This window comes from Betta splendens, chromosome 4, assembly GCF_900634795.4.
Source record: "Betta splendens chromosome 4, fBetSpl5.4, whole genome shotgun sequence".
In the NCBI taxonomy this organism is placed as follows: domain Eukaryota; kingdom Metazoa; phylum Chordata; class Actinopteri; order Anabantiformes; family Osphronemidae; genus Betta; species Betta splendens.
In genome coordinates, this window is record NC_040884.2 from 7,792,441 (window position 1) to 7,815,834 (window position 23,394).

A 23,394-nucleotide genomic window follows, 5' to 3' on the forward strand; every position below is an offset into this window, starting at 1 on the left:
GGCCAGCACACACACGCCAGCGTTTGGGTGGAGGGACCGGGTGCAACGTCCCTGCCGTTCCACACCACCGGCTCCTTTCTCATGGGTTAACAAGACGCCGTGAATGCTACACACACATACACACACAGGCACAAACCTATAAGCACTAAACCACACACATGCAAATCTGTCAGTCCAGGATCCAGATTGTTATGGCAGTTTGTCCTCATTTCTCCCCTTCATCCTCCTCCCTCCACCCTTTTTTTTTCCTGTTGTTTGTGTTTTGGCAGCCTCTGAAGTTCTTTTGTCTCCGGCCGACTTTCAAATGTCTATTTATTCGCCACGGTTTAATTGTGTTGTCGCAAGATCCGTTTGAAATCGCCCAGTCTGCACATTTTGCATCACAATAGGAGCCATTGACTGGAACGGCTCAGCCCGCTGTCTGCTTCCAGGTCCCCCCTTTTCAGACGGGGGTCTCATCTTGTAGTGCGCGTCTGCATTGTGTTTGGAAATCCTTCACCTTTGATGAATCCTCACATGCACAGCGACACAACATTGTCCACATGACTGGACACAGCCTGTTACGGCGATGATGTCACGGCTGCGGAGGGAGGACTCTGGAGCCACAGCTTGTTCACAACCAATTAGCTTGTTTGTTGTTTGGCTTTGCAGAGAATAAACAATGCATTATATCACATATTGTGTAGTATGTTATGGTCTATATTGGGCAGAGTGCTTTCAATAAACACTAGTGCATTTAAATTTGGCAGCCGAGCTCAGACTTCAGTGATGTCGCTGTGACGTTTCGTACGACGGAGCACTGACCGCCGAAAGGAACCAAGGAAAACACCTGAAGCGCTCCCAACCTGCCCTTTGGAATGTTGGAGGCGCATCAGGTAAAAAAACATACCCACGTGATGCTTTAATGACGGCGCTGCCAAACACAAGGAGCAACGATGTGATGTTTTCCACAAGATGACATTTATTGTTATGAGCTGCAGAACGCAAAGTAACAGATGGTGTTATCAGTAATAGCTTAATACCTCAGAATATGAAAAAAAAGACTGCTGGAAGCGAAACAACTCAATTATGTGCTACAAAAAGGCTTCGATTATTCACACCACCCAGCTGGGTTAAGACAACGATACAAAATTAAGACCATCAACAGATTTCTTTGTACAAATTGTGCAAGTCAAAGGCTCCTACAAATTAATAACACAAATATACAAAGTAGACTTCCATTAAAGACACCAACAGGAAATGAAAAAAATAATATTACAGCTGAAAGCTACCTACTAGCACATACTGAGCTTGTACTTAACTCTAGAATAACCCTACAGTTAGCTACTCGGGATTTGGCAATATTCATGTTTAAATATGATCACCGCTATAAAACATAAACCATATTTTCAGTTGGCAAAACTGTAAAAAAGTAAGAATGAGGGAAAGAAGCCGGTTCTGAAACTGATTCATAACAAAAACAATACATTCACAACTGAAGTTTTCACAACAGAAAGGACAAAAGAGAACGACTTGACCCTGAGAGACGAAACCGACGAAAGGCTAAATTGCAGTTGAATGTAATGAGGAACGCGTCTTCTTCGGCCGTGATGGGCCACATTCCTGCCTGCGAGGCCGTATTTTTAAGTCCTGGAGGAAGATACAAATTTAGCTCACCAAAATTGAGGGAAGCCCAAGTCCAAAATCTAAAAATACAGAGCGGAGGATTGTTTCTGTACACAAAATCATACACTTCTCCAAACGTCCTGTGTCCTTCCACACACGCCTGACGGAGAAAAGCTCCGACTCAGCTGATTAGACGTGAAAATAAATTACACCTGAGTAAACAGCTTGTATCTGGATGGAAGAGAGACCGCATAAAGACCAGCCGGCTCTATCTCTTGAAATCCTACATGTCAGTTAAATTGCAGTTTGCTGGGGAGATGATGCACGCGAGTCGGCTGCGCGGAGCGTGGCTCCTGCCTTTGCAGCAGCGAATTCTCTCCAGACGGACTGAAGTTTAAGGGTTTGCAGCAGGAGTCTGTGCAGCAGGAGTCTGTGCAGCAGGAGTCTGTGCAGCAGGAGTCTGTGCAGCAGGAGTCTGTGCCACCTGAGTGACCGCGGGTCACGGCCGTGAGGCGTTCATGGCAACGAGGCCGGCGCAGGCGAAATGATTGCATGGGAAAGTTACACAGGGAGGATAAGTCAACAGATCAGGTGGTCTCTGGGCTGTTTCCAGGTCTCGGGCCGTTGCGCGGAGCCACAGCAGGATCACGGAAACCTTCCTCTCCATCCTCCTCCTCCTCCTCCTCCTGCTGCTGCTGCTGCTGCTGCTGCTGCTGCTGCTGCTGCTGCTCTGCACCCGGCGAACGGACACGACGTTCCAGGCTCCACGGCCGATCTGGGGAAAAGAGACAGAGGGAGATTCATGTTAAGGTCCTGAGAACCCGGAGGAGCTGCCGCCGCTGCTGTACGAACAGCCGAGCACATGACCAGAGGGCGGCCGGGACATTCTCGGGGAGCAGACAGGAATGCGGAGACTCCGCACACAGCTTATCACCATGCCACTTCATCAGCCGTGCCCACAAAGCGTTAACAATGATTCAAGACAGGGCGTTATTCAAGCAAAGTCCCCCTGGCATGTGGGATTACGCTGACATGCCATGCATGTCACTAGGTAGAGCAGCGCCGAGGACCCGCGTTCTGTTACTCCAACGATGAGGCACATGCTGCTAACTGCCATTCTGCTCTATCTGGACTCGACGCCTTCTCGACGTTACATTTCTGAATTTCCTGGGAACCTCTCATCTTGAATCAACCTCAGATGCTTCAGCGTCTAATCTTCCTCCCCTGCTGTTATGAAGGAATGTGCCACTGGAGGAAATGAGGGAGTGGGTGAAGCGAAAGCCAGGCGTGTTTACATCTCATTTGCATGTGTGTGATCGCCATTCACCCGACGGACCAGATGACAGACGTGTGTTTGTTCTTTCATCCAGCTGAAGCACGGTGGAGGTTGATACGAGCAGGATCTGAATAACCTAGAATAACCTGCTCCAGAGACCTCCACTGGACCCACGCAGGACACAAGAGCAACATTTCAATTAGAACCTAAACAGTAAGTTTAGAACCGTCTCTGACCTTAGATGTCAGTTTTAGGCACTCGTCAGTTTATTCTCTTAATCTGTTCCGAAAATCTACTGATGGAGTTTAATGCTGCGTCAGCTTCCGCTCGAAGTCGACAAACATTAGCTGCTCTTATCACAAGCATCCAGGCCTGACTCACGCCTGGAAGTTTCCACTGCTGCTCCCTCTCCGTGTACACGCGTCACTGCCGCCGCCGCTCTGATCTGCGAGATGATGACGATTAGGGCCAACGCTAGAAGCCTGCAGCCGATTCTTATGCAATCCTATGGAAGGAGTGGCCCACGCCTCATGACATTCACCTCCATCTTTCTTCTGCTTTTGTTTTTTCTCTGTCTGAGGCCCAGTTGCTCCACACCGCAGCCTCTTGCCTTCATATCCAGACCTGGGCCCCGTTCACCGACGACCCCCTAGAAACACACTGTGACAAACTGCACGAATCCCTTCATCTACACGACTTTCCGCTGTTTTACTGGACAATTACAAGAGTGTGGAATAAGCTCAGCGGCTCAAGCACCTTGGTGCAGCTGCACGGGTACGAGGCGGCACGCCTTGAGGAATCCTTGTCGAGCCTCCACTTTAAGCCGGGAACAAAGCGCGCCTCTCCTCCTGAATCCACATCGCCACGGAACAGCAAATATCCTGTAATTCTGATTAATTACAACTATCCCAGCTGGCTCCCAGCAGAGGCCCGTGCAACTGTACGGCAGCGCGTCTGTTTTTAAGGGCGTAATCAAATTAGTCTGGGTGATTATTCAAGCATTTTAAGCACCCCCCCCCCCACACACGTTTTCCTTTTTGCCACTTGGAGCGTGGAGAAAAGGCCAATAAAAACTTCATTAGGTTCATGCAAAACCACGCCGCCCGGCCGAGGGGCTGCGACGCGGAGGATTGATGACTCAAAGGAGCGAGGACAAAGTGGGCGCGCACGTGCTCGCGGCGGCGGCCGCGCGTGTGTGCGCGTCTGAATGAGCCGAGGACGGGGCCGACCGCTGTCGTACACAGATGCCACAATAAAAGCCCCATTCAGCGCGTGTTCCTGGTGGCCCTCGCAGCGAGGCATTAATAAAACATTAGTATTGAGTGACTGGGGGCTCTGCACTCCTCCTCCCTGATCCCCAGTGCGACCTTTCCATTTTACAGCAGCTGCCTGGGGGATGCCGAGGGCCCGTCGAGAGCCCCCCCTCCTCCCCTCGCCGACCCCTGACCCTTCCAGGTGTACCCATCACACAGGACCAAGCCCGCCTCATAACGGCCTCGTTAAGAAACGGAGAATGTGGCTTGTGTCCGTGACTTTTTGGAGTGGAGCGGGGGGGGGGCGTTGTAGGAGGAAGGGGTGGGGGTCCAGGGAGAAGGGCCAGGACAACAAAAGATCTAACGTTGATAACAGTCATCTCTGGAGCCGTTATAGCTCAGTGGCTGGAAGGAGAGTGAGACTTTGAGCAGGAATCTCTTATTACACCCCGTCTGCCTGGAGTCTGGTCCCAGCAGCCTGATGCCTTTCCATGCACCACCTCCAAAAAAGCACTGAAGACACAATTTGAGGCTGGAAAGATTCAAAACAATACAATCTGACCTAAAAGGAGATATTTATTTATCCTGTCTAGACCATAACAAATGTGGACCATAATGCTTTAACATTTACAAATACTTTTCCATCAACATTGGGTTGTGGCCCTGGAGCCTGTGGTTAGACACATCTGGTGAAAACGCACAGGGCTACAAACGGCAGTGAGTGGCGACAAAGGCAGAGAGGCTGGTAATCCCATACAGACCCCACAAATTACCAGGACGAGTCCAACGCCCGGACCGCAAGGCGACATTAACAAATCCTCGCTAATGGGAATGCGGCCACACCTTCATTCCTCCCGAATTAGAGCGAGGATGGCTGGCTCTTCAAAAGGCCAGGCCGAGCCAGCGACGCGGCCCCAAGAGGCCGGGGAGCACGGGGAGCGTGTGCGACCGCGAACAAAACTCACAACACTACGTGGAACTGGTGGTTTTCATCCCCGTCAAAAACACGAAGGGAGAATATAAAGACACGCACGCGCACGCACGCGCGCTGTTTTTCTCCCTGAGCCCAGCTGAGAGTCGACAGTCCCGGGAGCAGGAGTATTTTTAGGCGGGCGTTCGCCCCGGATGCCAAAAGGACCAAAATACAGCTCTGCTCCTCCTGGTCTTACGCGCCACCGCGCCTCCTCGTCCACGTGCACGCGTACACGCATCCTCGGACTCACGGAACTCAGTCGGAAACTCACACAAAGCAGCCATATTTGTAGTCCAAAGTGGAGATCAGCAGCAGCTCTCGACTGTAAAGTGAGTAAGCGTGGGTTCTTTATGATGGCATGAGCCTTGTTACTCATGTAACTCAAAGTAAAGATAAAAGGCACTAAACCAGTAAGAGACGCAGCAGAGTCCAGTGTGGATCCAGTGACTAATGCAGCGGTGAAGAGCTCCCAGTGAATGACATCACTGCTGCAACAAATTCACAGGAAGGGCCTCGCGTCATGAGACCTACCCAATGTTAACACATGTCTCACGGTCTTTTGAAGCCGTGACTCACGGCAGGCGATCCGTCAGCACCGAGGCCGGCCTTCGCCGAGCGCCCTGCCCTGCGGCCGCTGCGAGCACAGACCCGATCCCCGGTGGCTCCGTAATCACCGGCCGCGCCGACATTCCTCCCGTCCTCAGAACCAAGACGCCGGCGTGTTTATCCACCGCCCGGCCTCACGGCAGCCACATAATGTGACTGTAGCCACCAGCAACCCGGAAAACCGGCCCGGCCCGGCTCAAACCCATGTTCACCTGAGTCTGTCAAACCACCGGCTGCAGATATTCCCGTTCCCATGCATCATCCCACGATGGGAGGACTATGAATAGAATGTAATTGACTTGTGTGTCTGTGGCGCTCACCGTCTCTACGCCGACAGGTACTTCCACGTGCTGACGAAGGCGGTGGGAATGAAGGAGTAGGGCACGGTGGTCACGCTGTCCCAGGAGTCCGTCGACGGGTCGTAGCAGTCCAGCGTCTTGCACCTCTGCGCGCCGAAGTAGCCGCCGACCACGTAGAGCCGGTTGCCCGACGCCACGGCGTGGCAGCTGATGCGCTTGGCCGTCACGTCGCCGAACTTGGACCACTGGAAGGTCTCGCTGTTGAAGCGGTAGGCGGAGCTGGCCGAGAACTCCGTGTCGCCGCCGATCACCACCACATGGCTGCCGACCACCGCCGCCGCCGTGTAGCGCCACAGCTGCGGGCAGGCGGCGGGCACCGACCACCGGTTCTGGCACGGGTCGAAGCACTGCACCTTGGGATACTTGTCCCGGTTCACGCTGGTGCCGCCGAAGGCGAAGAGCTTGTTCTTGGCGCCGACCACGGCGGCGTTGCTCACGCCCTCCCTGAGCGGCGCCACCAGCGTCCACTTGTTGGTCTGAGGGTCGTACTGCTCCACCTGCTTCAGCGACACCGACGGCGACGCGGGGAAGGACCCCGCGGCCGACGTGTGCCCTCCCACCACGTACAGCGCGTGGTCCAGCTCGGCGGAGCCGTGTCCGAACCGGGCCACCAGCATGGGGGCGGCTTTGGACCACTCGTCGTGCAACGTGTCGTAGACCCAGACGTCTTTGGAGGCCCCGTTCTCGGACCCGCGTCCTCCGGTGACATAAACCTAAGAGGCGGAGAGGTCGCGTGAGCGCGTGTGGCGAACGGACGGAGGCGTGCTCGCGGCGCGCGGAGCTTACCTTGCAGCCGATGGCGCAGGCGCTGCACTCCTTCCGGGGGCTGGGGATGTCCGTCTTGGGGGCGATCTCCTTGGTCTTGTTGTCGATCATGTAGACCTTGTCGCACATGAAGGTCTGTCCCCCCAGCAGCAGCAGGGCCTGGCTCACCTTGCGCGGGCGGGCGCAGAAGCCCGTCACGATGCCGTCGTTCTGCAGGATCTTCATCTTGCAGCGCACGGCGTCCTCCACCACCTCCCGGCCCACCTTGTGGCACATCACCAGCTCCTCGGAGGCCACGTTCTTCAGCAGGTAGCTCTCGGGCAGCAGCGCCAGGCGCACGCAGCGCAGCAGCGCCGGCAGCTCGCCGTGCCGCCGCGCCATGTCCGCCTTGACCCAGTCGATGACCGCCTCGTACACCAGGCTCTCGTCCTCCACCTCCAGCTCCTCGCTGAGGACCAGCTCCTGGACCTTGTCCTTAGGCAGGCGGAGGAAGTCCTCCGTCCTGAAGAGGGCGGCGAAGTTGGCCAGGCACATCCTCCACGACAGCTCGTACAGCCTCTGGCACTGGTGGGCGTCCGACAGCAGCATCATCCCCAGGCAGTTGGACGGGTGGAGGTTCTTCTCCAGGAACTCCGCCGCCGCGTCCCGGATGTCGTGGAACTGGAGCATGTCCCCGGCCTCGAGGAGCGACTCGGCGTTCTCCTCGTTGATGATGACGCGGGCGGAGTAGGCGTAGTCCAGCAGCAGCTCCAGCACCTCCGGGTGGATGGAGTCGTGGAAGTCGACGGCGGCGTCGCGGCTCTCCCGGAGGCCGCCGCCGAACATGGCCTCGAAGTAGCGGCTGCAGGAGGCCAGGACGGCGCGGTGACACGGGAAGCGGCGGCTGCCGGCCGTCAGCACCGCGTCGGTGAAGACCTTGCGCTTGCGCAGCAGGTTGAGCTGGGTCAGCAGGCTGTCGGCGTGGGACGTCTTGTGGAACAGCTGGATGTTCATGGAGCCGGAACTCGAGCGGGACTTCCTGTTTTCATGGTTGCTGACCGACATCTTGCCTCGAACCTGGAGAGGGGGACGGAGAGAGGCCGTGAGCGTGGCGAACGCCGCGAACGCGGCTCAGGTTTGATGATTAAACAAGCCGCAGTGCCAACAGCCGATGAATGGGCTCCGACATACGCGCATATCAGTGAGGAAATGAACTTCAGACTTTGGAGATGAAAGGACGTGCGATAAGCAGCGCGCCTACATGAAACCAGTGTGTACAGACTCACACCATGAAACACACAACGCTGTCAGCGCCTGTGAAAACATCTGTATCTGCGTCAGGTAAGGACGCTTCGCCTGGCTGCGTTCCCCGCATCCCTTCTTTCCACCCCATGCACATTTCAGAGCGGTGACTCGCCTCCAACCACAGCCAGTAAATTCCTGCCAACCTCCTGTTCTCGGCTGGCTCCCGTTCAAGATGGAGCCCAGGGCAACGCTTTCAAGCCCACGGTGGATGCGACACCTCGGTCCTGCTCCTCGAGCACAGAATTACGCAACCGCTGTGCAACCGTTTAAAGAGGTGCACACCTGCAATCGGGAGGCGAGGAACGTCCGAGATCACTTGGAAATCCTGCATTTCATCTGTTATTTGTGAAAAACACCCGGTTTGCAACAATCACACCAGGCACCGAGGGCCACAAAGACTGTACTCAACTTGAAAACGCCCAAAATAAATATCTTCCGCTTAAAATCCTCTATTGTTTCACGGCAGATAAATTTAAGTCGCCTATTCAAAGCCGCTGAAGGGGGAGGGGGGGGGCTGCTGGACTTCCGTGGAGAGACGCGGCGTGAAATCCAATTCGTTTTGTGCAGTAAATGTGAAACTCCGGTCAGCGCTCCAGCACGCGCTCAACTTTCCTCCCAACTTAGCCGCGGCAGCCTGCTCCGGCGGCTCCCACGTCACGGCCCCGTCTCACGTTTCGGAAGTTGGACAAACATCAAACAGGAACGTGTCGCTCGCCCGCTTACCTCGGCAGGAGCGGCGCGGAGCCCGGATCCCTTTATCTCGACCGCGGCTCGTTCCGTCCTCGGCTGCGTTTGAAGTTGCGGTTCCACCGAGCGGAATCAGCTTTCCGACTTTAGATCCGTGTCGAGTCCGGGGCCGCCGGGAAGTAGTTGGGCCATCGGTCTGCGGCGCGAGCCGGTCTCAAGTGTGGACGCGTGGAAACAGAGGAGACCCACACACAACATGAGAAGTTTGTCCGCTGGAAGCCACGCAGCCTGCGAGGAGCGACGAGCCGAGCGGAGCGGAGGGGACGAGCGCAGGCGTCGCTAGTGTTTCCCGACGCTCCTCCCTCCTGCGGCCGCCGACCAATGGGCTGCGAGCGGCGGGAGGCAGCCGGACGCCACAAACACGGAGGAAACAGACGCGCCCCTGAGGCGGTCGGTTACTGTAGGTTGTGTTGATTTAATCAAATTACCCTCGATATAAACTTTATTAGAAGAAGATAAAAAACTAGATGGTGGAAAAAGAACAGTTAAAATATGTACTGTATGTTACAGGTGGGTATAAATAATGTCTACTGATTGAATCTAATAAAAGTCATTGTTTGTTCCAAATATTATTCTTTATCTTATCAGAAAAAAACTTGATTTACTCCAAGCGACCACATGTAACTCAGCGTCTCCGCTCAGTGCCAGCTCCACATAACCAGCAGACTTAATGATCATATGATGGCGGGTTAAAGTCCCTCTGACGACCATGAGATCGCTGCTCCAGAGGAATTCTTGGCATTTTCTGATGGACTTAAGTACTCGTGAGGTTTAGCCTGCAGGAATTTATTAAGAATGTCCCTCGGTTCCAGGCAGGCGTATCAGGCCCGGAATCAGGTCAGTCAAAGAATCGGCCAAGTCCGAGCACATGAGGAATTTCTGTGGCTGCTGACATTTTAAATATGTATTGTTAATGTACAAAACTGCAACAGTACATTTTATACTTATATCATTTCTATACATCAAGTACATTGTGTGTTGTTGGGACATGTCCCAACATGTCTACAATTAACACAATTAACAGGCGTGATTCCAGACAGGAGTCCTAGAACAAGGGTTGGGCTCTTAGGTACACGGCTCATTAGCTCAACTGTAACATGATGTGCTTTTCACGTCCTTATGGATCAAAATACTCCCCTTACATGGAATGAATGAATGAAAGGACAGAGTCAGAGCAGACTGATCTGAGCTGCCACGCTGCTGCCTGTCTTCTCTCACTTGACTCCTCCGCTGTCACTCCACAGCTACTTAGGAAGATTAAAAGCTGCTGCTGTTTCTCCAACATCGGAGTTTACATGTGTGAGTGTGTTGGAGAACAAAAGAGGCACAGTCGGCTCGTCTTAGATCCGCTATTATCAATTGTTTCCTTCCAGAGGATTTCAATTGGCCTGCCACTCAAATATCACATTACCAAGTGTCTTTATTATTGCACTTCAAAGTCGTGAAGTAACTATGAACAGACCGGCGCAACCTCAGAATCTGACACCAATAAACACCCTCCTTCGTAATTCAAACTCACAAAACCATTGTTGCCTCCTCTGGTGGACTGGCCCGAATGCTTTCATAGACACAAGTGTGCCTACAGGAGATTAGGAATTTAAGAAGATTAGATTAATGAACTCATGATTGTAATCTAGGGTTAATTCATTATGCCGCACTTTAACCCAGCTGCCTCTCCACCCCCCATTCAGCCCTGTGGCTTGAAGCCAAATTGCTCTGAGGACTAATGTGTGTGTATGTGCATGTATTTCTGTCTGATATCATGGTTGTCTGGATGTTTTCACACCATAAAGACATTGCGCCTAATACACCACACTTTAATTCGGAGGTTAGACTTGCTTTTAGGGTCGGCGTTAGAATTAGAATCTTGGGCTTTGGCTGAGACACGTGGGCGTATAACTGGTCATTAATTACTCATAGCCAGGCGCGCCACTAATCAGACCCCCCGCAATGATTCCTCAAGACCCCCAGCACTGCGACAGACAATCCACAGAGTCCCGAGTTAGATGACAGTAACAACAGTAACCGTTACTCCATTGTTGCCTGTAGACTCACTGTACCACAGTATTTGTTCACTCAAGGCAGGTGGTCTTAGTGAGGTCATTCTATCTGAAACATAAGCAGAGGGGTCCTTGGTGGGGTGGCTGGGGATGTGTGTGGGGGGGGGGGGGTCACCCTTGCGTCAAGGCCTCAGCACCAAACAATGCAGACCTTCTATTTCTGTAGCTGGCGCCTGCTTTTCCACGCCGTTTCAGTTAATTATATAATATATAAACATAATATATATATATTATATATAATTATATATAACCCACTTTTATATGTTGATATTATTATGTCAATAATTTCTCAGTGCAATAGATTATTTTATCACTGCATTTCCTGTACACATTATTCTAACCACATTTCTAACCAACTCTTCCTTGTGCTTTTCTACAACAATGGTTTTACTTGTTACCAACAGTAGAAAAACAATAGATTTAATATGTTTACAACTTCAAATCCAAGAGCCTGTTGTCTAATGCTTACATCTGTTCGCAGCATATTAGAAAACAGGCTAATCTGGACTGATCCTCTGTTATGCAGCTACGTCAGGATTGAGTGGGATATAGCGCCGCCACGTGGTCAATATGTACACACGCGTGCGTGTTGTTTCCGTAGTAGATGGCGTGTGTGCGCGTGGACTGTACTGTCTGTAAAAAAATATTACAAGCAGGGATTTGAATGCATTCTTACCCACAGCTACTGAAATATGACGCTGTTTCGTTCAACTACAAAAAGAACTACATTTCCCGTCACAGGCCATTTTCCGGAAGTGACGCACTGGACTTCCGCCGCTGTCAAGGGCACCGAACAGTGCTGTTAGCCACACTGAGCAGCCGTTGGTCGCACGTGTACTTGCCAAAAGTCGACAGGGTTAAGGTTTTTGGTATCAACTCCGGTAGAAATGGACGGCTTTGGTTCAGACTACTCGTCGGGAGGATCTGGCGGTAAAATGGACCCTGGTGTCATCATGGAGCAGGTCAAGGTCCAGATTGCGGTGGCTAACGCTCAGGAGCTGCTGCAGGTAAATCAATGGACACAGCGGCTAAGCTAGTAGTTTAGTAGCTAGATTTACCCGCACGGTGCTAATGCTACGTTGAAATACAAACTGTGCTAATTAACGAGCATCTCCCTGATGTTGCAGAGGATGACGGAGAAATGCTTTAAGAAGTGCATAGGAAAACCTGGAAGCACGCTGGACAACTCCGAGCAGGTACGTCCGGCCATGCGTGAAGTTTGTCTGCAGATAGAAGACACCAATTCGTGCTATTTTCGACAAAAGTGCGAAATGTTTAGTTTGTTTGTATTCTGTAATACAAAAATGTTGGTCCAACAAAACATATACATGTCTCTACACAACAATCAGGTTAGTGGCCAATGACACTCACACACTATTGTCTCCACAGAAATGCATCGCGATGTGTATGGACCGATACATGGACGCGTGGAACACCGTGTCCAAAACGTACAACTCCAGGTTACAGAAGGAAAGGGCTCGTATGTGATCGTCTCTTTATTCACCCTTCCTGGAGCTGCTGACCGTCGCCGAGGTGCAGCACAGACCAGCCGTGGAGGTGACGAGCTGTGCCAGGCAGCAGCACATCAGCAGCAGCTGTTGTCCCAAAACCTCACAGACAGGCAAGAGGGCCTGTGGACTCTCAACAATATCCCCGTGGACACTTTCAGTTTGCTCCGAGGAACAGTCCTGTAACAAATGTGCTTTTTTTAAATATTAATTATAATTTGAATAACCTCAGTTAGGAGATGGGTGTAGACGTGAGACATGAAAGGACCTTTGTGTTGCCCAGCGTATCCCAGCTGACATTTTACATGCAGGGATATGCTGTAACCCTGAGTGCTGAAAAACATTAGTTTAGAAACTATTATACTGATCAGTTTGTTGCCTAGCATCGCGTCAATATACCTGTCATGCAATTAGGGTTGAGTCTTTTTTGTCTGTATAATAAGGACACCTGATAACTGTACTGGCATCTCTCAATTTCTACAGCTGCTCCTTAAACACTGTCAGCAGTGTTTTATTTTCCATTCGCTTCACTGTGAAGCCATAGAGACTCATTTGTGCATAGAGAATATAGGTGGCACAACCGGAGCTCTTAAGGGACCCTACAGGGTTTCCCTAACTTGCTCTTGCGCTACTTAAAAATCACCAGGAATATCCAGGGTGCATCCTGGTGTTTTTATAGCTCTGAACCTGACATTCACAGGCCTTCAAACAGTCCTATATCAAAGTACACCTGGAGAACAAAACTGTTTTGTCTGACCTGTTTTCTGGTAGTCACTCTATCTGCTGCCCTCCACAGTAGCAGGCTTGTTTCAGCGGGGTCTGCCTTGCTGTCGACTGGGTAGTGAACCTTTCTCAGCTTTGTCAGATGTCTGGGAACCCAAAACGTTTTCTTCTCCCCTATCCTACTCGGTCTGATTAGGGAAGTAACATCCAGAAAAGCAAATGAATGTGAGTTGTACTGTGATGCAAGGTATGGCTCTGAGCAACTGGAGAGATTTTCATCAGGAAATCATTAAATCCTGTCAATCACATCCTTGTGTGTCAATGAAACGTCACCAGAAGTAGAATTTATCGAGGTAAAAGTTAATTCCTTAAAATCACTTTTTCATACTGAATTCATATACTCATACTGAATCTTCCCCATATTTCAAAAACATTGCATCCTGTGATAGATACAAAAACCAAGCAAATTTCTCTGTACCTATAATTCTCCCACAAATATTCAGAACCCCACTAAAAACACACAGTACAGTATGATTACCAGTCAGGAAAATAAATAACTGAAATAAATACACGAATCATACGTTGCTAGCAGAATGTCCAGTTTCTCCATTTGTCTTCATGTGTTTAGAAAAATGGGTTCTGATGATGGCACAGTATCACAAACAGCACCTATGAAGAGTATTTTACACAGGTCACCACTGATAAAACGTGTGTGTGTGTGTGTGTGTGTGGCATGACTTTAGTCCTTGTACAGTACAATCAATCAATCAGGATAATTCCATCGTGTATTTCCTCGCTGTTGTGTCCCTTCAGAACGGCAGGTGTGTAGATAACCATTTCCTGACCGACGTCACGCGAGTGTAAACCCCCGGAAAACCAATTCTCCCACATCCGTGTCCCCAGCTGGTCACCCCTGCAATGAACCACTGGCCCGAGAGCTGTCGGCAGGTTAGCGGCCCTCCAGAGTCTCCCTAGGCGGCCAGAAACAGAAAAGCACGAGTGTGAGAGCGTCGTTGAATGTGACTTTAGGATCGCTGCTGAGAGGCCAGGTGCTTTCACAGAGAGGAATGCACGTGGGTTTTCTTACATAAGAAGATTACAGAGGGAGCAGGTGAGAAGAGAGGAGATCGAGTGAAAGTCTCCACTCCCCCGTCACATAAGCAGCTCCCACAGATCCCAAAGACTTGCTGTAATGTCCCTGAAGAGGCAACACTTTGGCAGAGTGAAGCGTTTTTATTTCCTCTGACCTGATTAATCATCCACTCTGAAAAGACTTCTCCCCCTGAGGCTTTGAACAGTGACGAGAAAACTGCCTCTGCGATCTAATCATCAACCAGATGTTCAGTCCACAGCTGCACTGCAGGACGTCTTACCAGACAGGTGTCGCGGCCTCCCTCCATGTAACCAGCACACATCATGTTACTGGTCAGCACGGCTCCGTACGACTCCTGGCACTCGGCCTGCTCGATGATGTTCACCGGTGCCTTCTGCAGCAGGTTGGTCAAGGAGCCTGCGGGGAACGAGGTTTGAACACTTGACTGCTGTTTCCACAAACACGCAGCATCTGCAGTCTGCTCCTCTCACCTCCCTCCCGTATGGAGCCCCAGCCTGTGATGTAGCACTGTGCGTTCTTCAGGAAGTGGTGCACCGGGGAGGGCAGACACACCGGCTGGATGGTGTAGGAGATGGGGGCCGGCACCGCCAGCTCCAGCAGCGCGACGTCGAAATCCATGCTGGTGCCGTTGAAGGCCGGGTGCACGATGACCCTCTGGATGGGGATGACCAGGGCTCCCACGCCTGAGCGCAGCACAGAGCCCAGGCTCACGGCCCAGTTAGCCGGGCCGGGGTCGCTGCGCGTAAAGGTGGGAGACGGTTAAAACGCCGCCCGCCGCCGCCACGCGCCGCCGCGCTACAACCTGACAGGCACCTTTTGAAGCAGTGCGCCGCCGTGAGCAGCCACTTCTTGTGGACGAGCGTGGCGCCACAGCGGTGGAGCCTCTGGTACTGGAGGCTGCCGATCCAGGGCCACTCGCCCCTGCGAGCCGTCACGCCGCCCACGATCCTGTGGGAGCCCAGCGCCGGGCGGACGCCACAGTCTGAAGCGAGAGCACAGCTTAGGGGGGGGTCTCGGGCAAACGCAGCGCGCCGCGTACGCGTCCTCGCCGTGTTCTCACCACAGTTCCTCTCGTCCGCCTGGTTGGGGCAGTCCGGGACTCCGTCGCACTCTGGGTTGACCTTACTGATGCAGGAGGTGATGCTGCACTGGAAGTTTCCACTGCAGTTCAAACCTGAGAAGCACATTTAACAGAGGAAGGCGTAAGTTCCCCAAACCACTTATTTACCCTATACCTTTACTACTATTTCAGTCATTTCTAAACAGAAACAAAAGCTGATGTGACCTGGTTGTGTTGGTGCTGGCAGCTCGACCGTGGCTACGGTTCTGGGCGCTAGTGAATTACTATTCAATACCACGTCGACCGCGGTGGCCGGCGCCGTCGGAACGTGCTGGGCGAAACCGTGGACCAAGCTCGGATTGACGTGGCTCAGAATCCAGTTGCGAAGCTTCGTGACCCGGGAATAAACCCCGGGCCTGTTGACCTGGGCACAGCCCACACCCCAGCTCACCACCCCAGCCAGGAAGAAGCGCCCCGGGGTCACCTCGCACACCAGCGGCCCCCCGGAGTCGCCCTGAGGGGAAACCAAGGCATCCTCATGCCGTTACATGGATGACAGCTTCGCAGTGCTTTTCAGTTCATGACTAAATGGTTCAAATCGAACAGAATGAGTCTTTGTGTTAAAAGTGACTGAAGGGAAGAAATCAGTACAGAGATGAATCATATACAAGTGCTGAACTGAATTTGAAACCGCTCATCTGGATCGAACGGATTTAGCTTTAGGGACACGGCCTTCACTGAGGAATAAAGACTTGTTTATCATGTTACTTGGATGCATCATGATATGCTGCGATGGAAACAACAACAACTCTCAGGGTGGGGCCGGCCGTGAAATAAATCTCAGCTGCCGCGACCGTTTCCACAAAGACAATATTAGGTCAGCACAGAAAACAATGTGTAAGCGGATAGCGTGCGTTATTGCGGGTAAATGTCATGTTTTTCACGAAGCTGGGAACGCAGCACTGACCTGACACGAATCCACCTTGCCCTGCAGGAACCCGGCGCACATCATGTTCTGAGTAACCGAGCCGCTGTACACGGACGACTTGTTGCACACCTTGGAGTCGATGACTTTCACCACTGCCTTCTGCAGCGTAGCAGGCGCCTCAGCTGAACGGGAGATCCGAACAAGTCATTTCATACAGAACGCTGTAATCTGCTGTAAGACCCCAGCATATCATATATGACAAATAGAAACGTGGTATTATTCCCCCCTCTCCCTCGTTTGCTTGCTTTCAGTGGTGCTCATCATCAGACCCACCGTTATACTGGCTTAACGCGCCCCAGCCCGACACAATGCAGTTCTGGCCGGGAACAAAGACGTGCGACGGGGAGGGCAGGCACACGGGCTGGATGTAGGAGCTGAAGGTGAGCGGCGCCTCCAGCTCCAGCACGGTCACGTCGCTGTCGGTGGTCGTGGGGTTGTAGTCGGGGGACACGACCAGCGACTTGATGTTGATGGTTTTGGACTGGGGCTCGTCTCCGCCCACCAGGCTGGCGCCCACGAGGGCCGTCCACTCCCTGGAGTCGTTATTCCTGGAACAGGAACGTGGAATGAAGCCACTGTGCGGAGCGTGGACGGGCGTCACCGTGATGCTGATGGGAGCCCGCGCTTGCCTCTCAAAGCAGTGCGCCGCACTGACCAGCCAGCGCTCGCTGATGACGGAGGCTCCGCAGGTGTGGCGGCCGTTGAGCCGCAGGCTGACCTGCCACGGCAGCTCTCCGCGCCGGGCGTCTTCGCCGCCCACCACCCGGCTCGCCATGGCAGGACGTGTCCCGCACGCTGACGGGAGGGGGGGGGGGGGAACGTGGGACGATGCGGAGGTTCCACTCGAACGTGACCCACAAAACGGTGGCGTGGAAGCATTTAGCGTCCTGTCACTTACCACAATGAGCCTCATCCGAGCTATCTGTGCAGTCGGCCACGTTGTCACACTCGGGATTTAACTTGGTGACACATTCCCCGTTGTCACAGATGAACATGTCAGGACACCTGCCTGAGAGCGCAGACATAGAAATGTGGCACAAATAGTACGATCGGGGGATGTTATATGTAAAATACGCATCAGATGAGTCAAGGTACCGATGAGCTCATGTCCAACAGCATAGAATGACTTCCCACTAGCTCCTGGAATAAAAGAAATCAAAGCATTAGACCCTCTGAGCATGACTGATCCTGAAACAAAACTCAGCTGTGAACAGTCAGCTGATGTCAGTACAAGTGTTACTACCCAGTAAGAAGATAGCGCTGATCCGTCCAAACTCTGGCACCAGTAGAGGATTCCTGTCCAACGCTGTGCTGAGTCCTGCTCTCAGCAAGTCCTGAACGTACTTATCTGAATACTGTTGGACCTTGGACACCCTGAAGACCAGTCTGAACGTCGCCATGACGTCACCATTAATGTTACTGGGAACATGGGGAAAAAGAAAACGCTATTTGCTTAGACGTCTAGATGAGGAGAATCATTTGGATCATAATAGCATTCACTTACCCATAGGAAACAATGCTACAGTCGATGTAGTGATGTGATATTGAAGAGGCAGTGAAGACAGTTTTAATCTAAGATGAAAATGAAACATGTAGTATTCTTTAAAATGTAATGCTGCTCTCATCGCAGTGACTCTTAGGACGAACCTTTTTCTTTAAAACCGAGGACAGCACAATAGAAAAAGCGGAGTTTGGATCCTGCAAAACAGGATCATACGTCAGACCCTGCAGCTCCACTGTCTCCATGAAATAATGCTGCTCCTGCACTAGGAACGCTGGCGAGATCAGAGGAAGCGGGGTTAATCATTAAAGATGGCATCTGCACAGATTCATAAAGCTGCCGGTCGACTCACCAAAGAGGAGACCTACAAAGACGCCTAGAAAGAGGAAGAAGAAGAGCGCAGCTATGAACCTGCTCCTGTAGCACCACTGCCCTCCACCTTCATCCTTCTTCACATCCATGTTGGACTCACAGCACCAGCTCCAGTATCATTATGCCAAAGGATGGAGCCTGTTAAAAAGGCAATAACAACACTGGAAGTAATTGGACCGACAGACAGGAGCGAATGCAAGGCCTTAAAGCCGCATATTAAAGCCCAAGCTGTGACTGCCTGGCTGACATTACACCGCTGTGCGTAAAGGAGACCCGAGTGGCCATGTTGTTTGGCGATCACAGATCAGATATGGAGAAAGGTCACGGTGGAAGGAAAAAAAGACGTCCGTCCAGTGTTGCACTTAACTTTAAAATAAACCCATGCCTCCGCTCAAGAGCTTTGCTTCGCCGCGGAATTACGCACGGTGACTCCTGGTTCATCACAGTGCGGGCCGCTGGACAATACGGGCTTTATGTGTAAGTAAACCCACTCACCTCTCTCGTCTCTCATTCCCCCGCACACTGACATTCAACACATCCCGCGGCGGCGACTGGACGGGATCGCCGCATGGGTGAAAAAGACGAGGCACCGCACCGAGCGCCGCGCTATTTGTCGCGCTCGTTAAAGGGGCGTGTCGCGTCCGCTCCGCAGGTAACTCACCTTTGTTTCGCGTGACTTCAGAAATCCCCGACCCTCCTCCCATGGGCCTTGATCCCCTTCGGTTACACCCTCGTGTGCACAGGCATTTCTACTGTCACCTCGGGGGCCGCCTTGATCTCCCGGCAAACTGTGCGCATCCAGCGCTCACGGGCTCACGCGGCGCTCAGAGAAGCGATGCCAGAGGAAATAGTGCAGAACGACGTCGGCGGAGCGCCGTATTCCGCGTAGCTGCTGCCTGTCTGTGCTCCACTGACACGGAGACAGGGCAGCAGAGGAGGGGCGAAGCCTCCTGGAATTCTGGCTGAAAGTCCCTGGCAAACAAGTAGGACCTTTTTAACAGTCCCTCTAATCAGGTGTGTTTAATGGGACTTTTTTCACTGCCTACAAACTGGAATAAATACGACATAAGGTGAAAACCTAGAAGTAACTCATGATTCATGCCTTAACAGTCTCCTTTGATTCTAGTATAGAAACCCATAACTTATGCTTACAGTACCTCCCACCTAAGAAACAAGCCTAACAGAGGTCAGGTGGTTTACTTAAATCATCCCCCACCCTACTTTGAGAAACACAACAGCAGGTAATACAACAAATGTGTCTTTGTCAGTGTGCAGAAAGGCTCGAATGGCTTATCTTCACACACTCTTTCATTTCTTTTGAAGCTTTTTAAAAATAAGACACATCCATCATGTCATTACAATATAATGCTTGGGTGGCTACAGGAGATGCTGAATATAAAGGCTACAGCAAATGTCCAGTAGTTACAAAATAAATGTAACAGACTAGCTTATCCAAGGGAAGTGTGTGTAAATTATTTTCCATTAACTTTCACTTTTGTAGAAAAGCTTGTAATATTGGCAGAGTCAAGTCATAAGCAAACATGAAAAGCCAAGTGCTATTAATTACAGTTGCTACAACTTTCTTGAATATGTTCCAATTTTGCTTTTATACATCCTAACTTAAAGAACAACACTTGCAAAACCAAGTAGTAAATTTTCATTTTATTTTCTTATCAAAAACAAAAACTGTAAAAAGTTGACTTATTCTGGCTAAAACAAAAACAGTACAACACTCTTTACAACTCAAACGTTTGCACGCCACAGACAGAAATCAAATGAAGTGCAGAGAAGTGTCCTTTTGATCAACTTAAGTTTTTCAAAAACAAACTTGCCCATGTTGTATACATAATTACTGATGTGAATAAAACTTCAAAAAAATGTTCAAAGAATGTACATGTTTGTGTGCGTCTGCGAGCCAAAAAGCAACAGACGGTGCGTTAGCCGTCCTGCTGCTGTATAAACGGGTTTGGTATAGCCTCCATGCCATCCTGAGGGCAGATCAGCACAACGGAGGTTCCTCTGCAGACCACCAAGCCCAGCTGTCTGGTGTCTTCTGTCAGCTTCAGCTGGTCATCTGGATCTGGATACAGAGATATAGAAAAGGTTTATGTAAAGGATTCACACTGCAACAGTTAGTGAAAAATGCAAAGTTGATCATCTGAAATGTAGGAGATGCTGAACCCCTGTTAACGACCCATTTCGCTGTATTGGAATTTAGACATTACGCCCCCCCCTTTATTTTAATCTGCATAGAGACATTAATTCAAATTACTAATACACATTGGTTGCATTAGGTAACAGGGCAGGCTACACATCTGAACCCCCTTTTTAATAAAAAAGAGACAAGACACTACTGTGAGTGCTTATAGAGACACGTTATTGGGAGCTATGCCTAGCACTGTGTACAGATTACTAGTTTGAGTAATACTGCCAACCATTAGGGAGTTTATATGCACTTACCTCGCATATATTCGATTGTGCCGTCCAACACTAGGTTTAGCAGAGGATCAAACCCCTTCAGGACACCGCTGGCTGAAGGGGAAACAGTGAAGCGTCAGTGTGGATCAACACAGGGACCCGAACATGCACGTATGGTTTCCACTGGCTAGCGTTAGCACGTACCTTCTCGTCCGCCTTGAAACTTTACCCGAATCGGCTTGTCGATGTATTTTGACAAGTCAAATATACTCTCCTTCTTTTTCTTCTCCTTATCCTGCAGAAAACAGCAACAACAGATATTTTTAGGTTATACGCTCAACAGACAGTCTAACTGCACACTAGCTTCTGCTAGCTTGGCTCAGCTAGCCAAGTTACCAGATGCGAGGAAAAGAAATGGCTGTACTACGCAGTTTTATATCTCGGGTTGTGGCGTGAATTGACTTTGGTCAGCGACGAACAAGCACAGAAACGCTAATAGGTGTAACAATAATTAAATGTTTGAATGATAACGACAACCACACGAACTCACCGCCATGTTAGCTCTGTGACACGGAAGTTAAACCGTGACCTCAGCAACCTTCCGCCAATCAAATCGTAGAGCGCCTGTGGGTGACGTCATGCGTTTCTTGACTATTATTAATTTATTAAACGGAGAAAGTCATCGGAGTTTGTTCATTAAAACATTTGTCACGTGTCTTTGGTCTGTTTAGAGTATAAAAGCCGTTGTGCTTGAATCTTCTGTCCCATGTGTTCAGCCAACAGTGGGTCAGAGGGAAAGTCTATTAATATCGCCAGTGTGTTGTAAAAGCAGAAGCAGGACGCGTGGTGTGGCTGTTTATTGTGACATGGCCTGCGGAGCCGACACTGAACTCAACCTTCAGGGCTTCAGGCTGACGAAAAACAAAGCAGAAGAGGACGAAACCCCTCTTCACGAGGAAGACCCACCAACTGCTGTAGTTCCAGATGTTATTCTAAGAGTAGAAGGAGAGAGTTTTTATGTCAACCGCCATCATCTGGCCCTCCAGAGTCCCTACTTCAGGGCTCTGTTCTTTGGCTGCGGCGTGGAGAGCAGCAAAAAGAAAGTTGATATTAAAGGGGTGGTTCTGCAGCATTTCAAGGCCTTGATGGATCACAGCAGGACATCCAGCCTGCCGCTGGACAGAGAAAATGTTCTTGGCATCCTTCAGGCTGCAGACTTCCTCCAGTTCGAGCAGGCCAGGCTGCTGTGCTGCAAGTTCCTGGAGCGGGAGCTGCACCTCAGTAACTGCCTGGGAATGATGGCCTACGCCTGGCAGCTGGGCTGCATGCAGCTCTACACTGCAGCCCGACAGGTGGCGCTCACACACTTCTCTGCTCTATCTGCTGGAGAGGACTTCCTGTCCCTCTCAAAGGAGTCCATAGCGGACCTTCTTGCCAGCGATAATCTGGCCATTCATAAGGATGATCTGGCCTTAGAGGCCGTACTGCGCTGGGTGTCATTTCACCCTGAACGAGAAGAACATTTTCTGGAGCTAATTGAACTGGTGAGGCCTGAGTCTCTGTCTTTACAATTCATTACTGAACTTTTAACCAGAATGACAAGCTCTGACCCTAAGGCCAAGCTCATCTGCATGCTCAATGACCATTTCCCAGCATCTTGGTCAATGGGCAGGTCAATGAGGAGGACCAGGGCCAGAGAAAGCCTCTTTGTCCTGGGTGGACCTCATGATCAGGAAGAACAGGCACTGTACCAGTTTCATCCTCTCAGTGGCAGATGGCAGAGCTGTGCACCTCTGCAAAGGAAGAACCTCACACAGTACTCAGTGGCTGTGTTAGGTAATATTTAACATATGGTTTGTGTAATTAATGTCTGTCTACAATGTGAAGATGCAGGGTTTCACCAGTAATGTGTTAATTAAATCATCATGCTTGTTAATACTATGTTTTGTTTGTTCCCTCACCATTCAGGAGACAACTTGTTTGTGACCGGAGGCTACTTTCGAGACGTGCTGTGGTTCAGTGTGGACTGGGTCAGGATATATGAATGTGGGAACCAGCGCTGGGTGGATGGGCCTGCCCTGCTGAAGTCCAGACACAGCCACTGCTCCATAGGGCTGGAGTCGATACTGTTGGTGCTGGGTGGCAGCATGGATGAAGGCCTAGTGGCTGAGGTTGAAAGGCTGGACCTGGGGTCAGAGGAAGGTTGGAAGGGGGTCAGTCCTATGGTCAGGGCCGTAGAACGGGCAGCAGCTGCTGCTCTAGGGCCATGTGTATATGTGGCATGTGGACTGGATGAAAATGGGGAAGTGTATGGTGGAATTCAAAGGTATGTGGTGAGGGAGGACCAGTGGGATGTGGTCTCTTATTCTCCATTTCCACGGTGAGTGATCCCACTGCTGTAGCAAGTAGCTTTTCATTCAGCCCAGAAAGGTAATTTTCGGACCCTTTCATAGGTATGACTTGGTCGCCACAGAGCTCAACGGCGCCCTCTACCTGTTCGGAGGCCAGGTCCTGCGTTTCGACGTGGACACGGACGAGTGGACGGTGCAGGCGGAGGACTTTCTGGACAGGAAGTTCTTCTGTGGCTGCGCCTTGGTCAGCGGACAGATATACCTGGTCAGCGAGCGTAAGAGCAACAGGGCATTCCCAAACATGGTGCTGCTCGACCCCTACATTGACACTTGCATTGAGGTCGACGATGCCATACCTTGTCCTGTGCCCATCAGAGGCTGCGCCGCCGTCAGAATGGACACGTAATCTAACTAAATCAAAAAGTATTTTC

The 23,394-nt window shown here is 51.1% G+C and overlaps 5 protein-coding genes across 6 annotated transcripts; 2 read left to right on the top strand and 3 right to left on the bottom strand.

Annotated features, from left to right (window-relative positions):
• Positions 1-938: 938 nt before the first annotated feature.
• On the bottom strand, positions 939-9,165 carry enc3 (ectodermal-neural cortex 3). The gene is made up of 4 exons (XM_029146675.3): positions 8,845-9,165; positions 6,859-7,893; positions 6,034-6,785; positions 939-2,380 (listed from the first exon to the last, which is right to left on the bottom strand). The coding sequence occupies exons 2-3, from the start codon at positions 7,879-7,881 to the stop codon at positions 6,039-6,041; spliced, it is 1,770 nt and encodes a 589-aa protein (XP_029002508.1). The 5' UTR covers positions 7,882-7,893; positions 8,845-9,165; the 3' UTR covers positions 939-2,380; positions 6,034-6,038.
• A 2,513-nt stretch (positions 9,166-11,678) lies between these two features.
• Positions 11,679-13,467, top strand: timm13 (translocase of inner mitochondrial membrane 13 homolog (yeast)). Its single transcript, XM_029146681.3, has 3 exons — positions 11,679-11,935; positions 12,056-12,124; positions 12,318-13,467. The coding sequence occupies exons 1-3, from the start codon at positions 11,816-11,818 to the stop codon at positions 12,414-12,416; spliced, it is 288 nt and encodes a 95-aa protein (XP_029002514.1). The 5' UTR covers positions 11,679-11,815; the 3' UTR covers positions 12,417-13,467.
• On the bottom strand, positions 12,407-19,300 carry tmprss9 (transmembrane serine protease 9). 2 transcript variants are annotated; one of them, XM_029146674.3, is made up of 16 exons: positions 18,856-19,300; positions 18,175-18,332; positions 17,969-18,096; positions 17,826-17,893; positions 17,565-17,740; positions 17,417-17,461; positions 17,220-17,330; positions 16,951-17,116; positions 16,595-16,869; positions 16,301-16,443; positions 15,559-15,847; positions 15,334-15,447; positions 15,087-15,255; positions 14,744-15,009; positions 14,533-14,669; positions 12,407-14,130 (listed from the first exon to the last, which is right to left on the bottom strand). In XM_029146674.3, exons 2-16 carry the CDS (start codon positions 18,281-18,283, stop codon positions 13,969-13,971), a joined length of 2,358 nt encoding a protein of 785 aa, XP_029002507.1. In that variant the 5' UTR covers positions 18,284-18,332; positions 18,856-19,300; the 3' UTR covers positions 12,407-13,968. The 2 variants fall into 2 exon arrangements, with proteins under 2 accessions (XP_029002507.1, XP_029002506.1); XM_029146673.3 differs by lacking the exon at positions 18,856-19,300 and adding an exon at positions 18,690-18,830.
• A 541-nt stretch (positions 19,301-19,841) lies between these two features.
• On the bottom strand, positions 19,842-21,287 carry lsm7 (LSM7 homolog, U6 small nuclear RNA and mRNA degradation associated). Its single transcript, XM_029146680.3, has 4 exons — positions 21,163-21,287; positions 20,817-20,907; positions 20,655-20,726; positions 19,842-20,274 (listed from the first exon to the last, which is right to left on the bottom strand). The coding sequence occupies exons 1-4, from the start codon at positions 21,166-21,168 to the stop codon at positions 20,132-20,134; spliced, it is 312 nt and encodes a 103-aa protein (XP_029002513.1). The 5' UTR covers positions 21,169-21,287; the 3' UTR covers positions 19,842-20,131.
• LOC114853370 (kelch-like protein 23) lies at positions 20,907-23,393 on the top strand. Its single transcript, XM_029146676.3, has 3 exons — positions 20,907-22,448; positions 22,581-22,992; positions 23,066-23,393. Exons 1-3 carry the CDS (start codon positions 21,479-21,481, stop codon positions 23,367-23,369), a joined length of 1,686 nt encoding a protein of 561 aa, XP_029002509.1. The 5' UTR covers positions 20,907-21,478; the 3' UTR covers positions 23,370-23,393.
• The last annotated feature ends 1 nt before the right edge of the window (position 23,394 follows it).

Excerpts from the sequence above, each read along its gene's own strand:
- enc3 (XM_029146675.3), bottom strand. The coding sequence starts at position 7,881 with ATGTCGGTCAGCAACCATGAAAACAGGAAGTCCCGCTCGAGTTCCGGC. Across the intron at positions 6,786-6,858 it reads CCTGCGCCATCGGCTGCAAG|GTTTATGTCACCGGAGGACG; the intron begins GTAAGCTCCGCG and ends TCCGCCTCTTAG.
- timm13 (XM_029146681.3), top strand. The coding sequence starts at position 11,816 with ATGGACGGCTTTGGTTCAGACTACTCGTCGGGAGGATCTGGCGGTAAA. Across the intron at positions 11,936-12,055 it reads ACGCTCAGGAGCTGCTGCAG|AGGATGACGGAGAAATGCTT; the intron begins GTAAATCAATGG and ends CTGATGTTGCAG. Across the intron at positions 12,125-12,317 it reads CGCTGGACAACTCCGAGCAG|AAATGCATCGCGATGTGTAT; the intron begins GTACGTCCGGCC and ends TTGTCTCCACAG.
- tmprss9 (XM_029146674.3), bottom strand. The coding sequence starts at position 18,283 with ATGGATGTGAAGAAGGATGAAGGTGGAGGGCAGTGGTGCTACAGGAGC. Across the intron at positions 17,894-17,968 it reads CCTCGGTTTTAAAGAAAAAG|ATTAAAACTGTCTTCACTGC; the intron begins GTTCGTCCTAAG and ends TTTTCATCTTAG. Across the intron at positions 15,448-15,558 it reads GCCAGCACCAACACAACCAG|GTTTGAACTGCAGTGGAAAC; the intron begins GTCACATCAGCT and ends TGTGCTTCTCAG.
- lsm7 (XM_029146680.3), bottom strand. Across the intron at positions 20,727-20,816 it reads GTTTCAAGGCGGACGAGAAG|CCAGCGGTGTCCTGAAGGGG; the intron begins GTACGTGCTAAC and ends TTTCCCCTTCAG. Across the intron at positions 20,275-20,654 it reads CACAATCGAATATATGCGAG|ATCCAGATGACCAGCTGAAG; the intron begins GTAAGTGCATAT and ends CTCTGTATCCAG.
- LOC114853370 (XM_029146676.3), top strand. The coding sequence starts at position 21,479 with ATGGCCTGCGGAGCCGACACTGAACTCAACCTTCAGGGCTTCAGGCTG. Across the intron at positions 22,449-22,580 it reads GTACTCAGTGGCTGTGTTAG|GAGACAACTTGTTTGTGACC; the intron begins GTAATATTTAAC and ends CTCACCATTCAG. Across the intron at positions 22,993-23,065 it reads TCTTATTCTCCATTTCCACG|GTATGACTTGGTCGCCACAG; the intron begins GTGAGTGATCCC and ends ACCCTTTCATAG.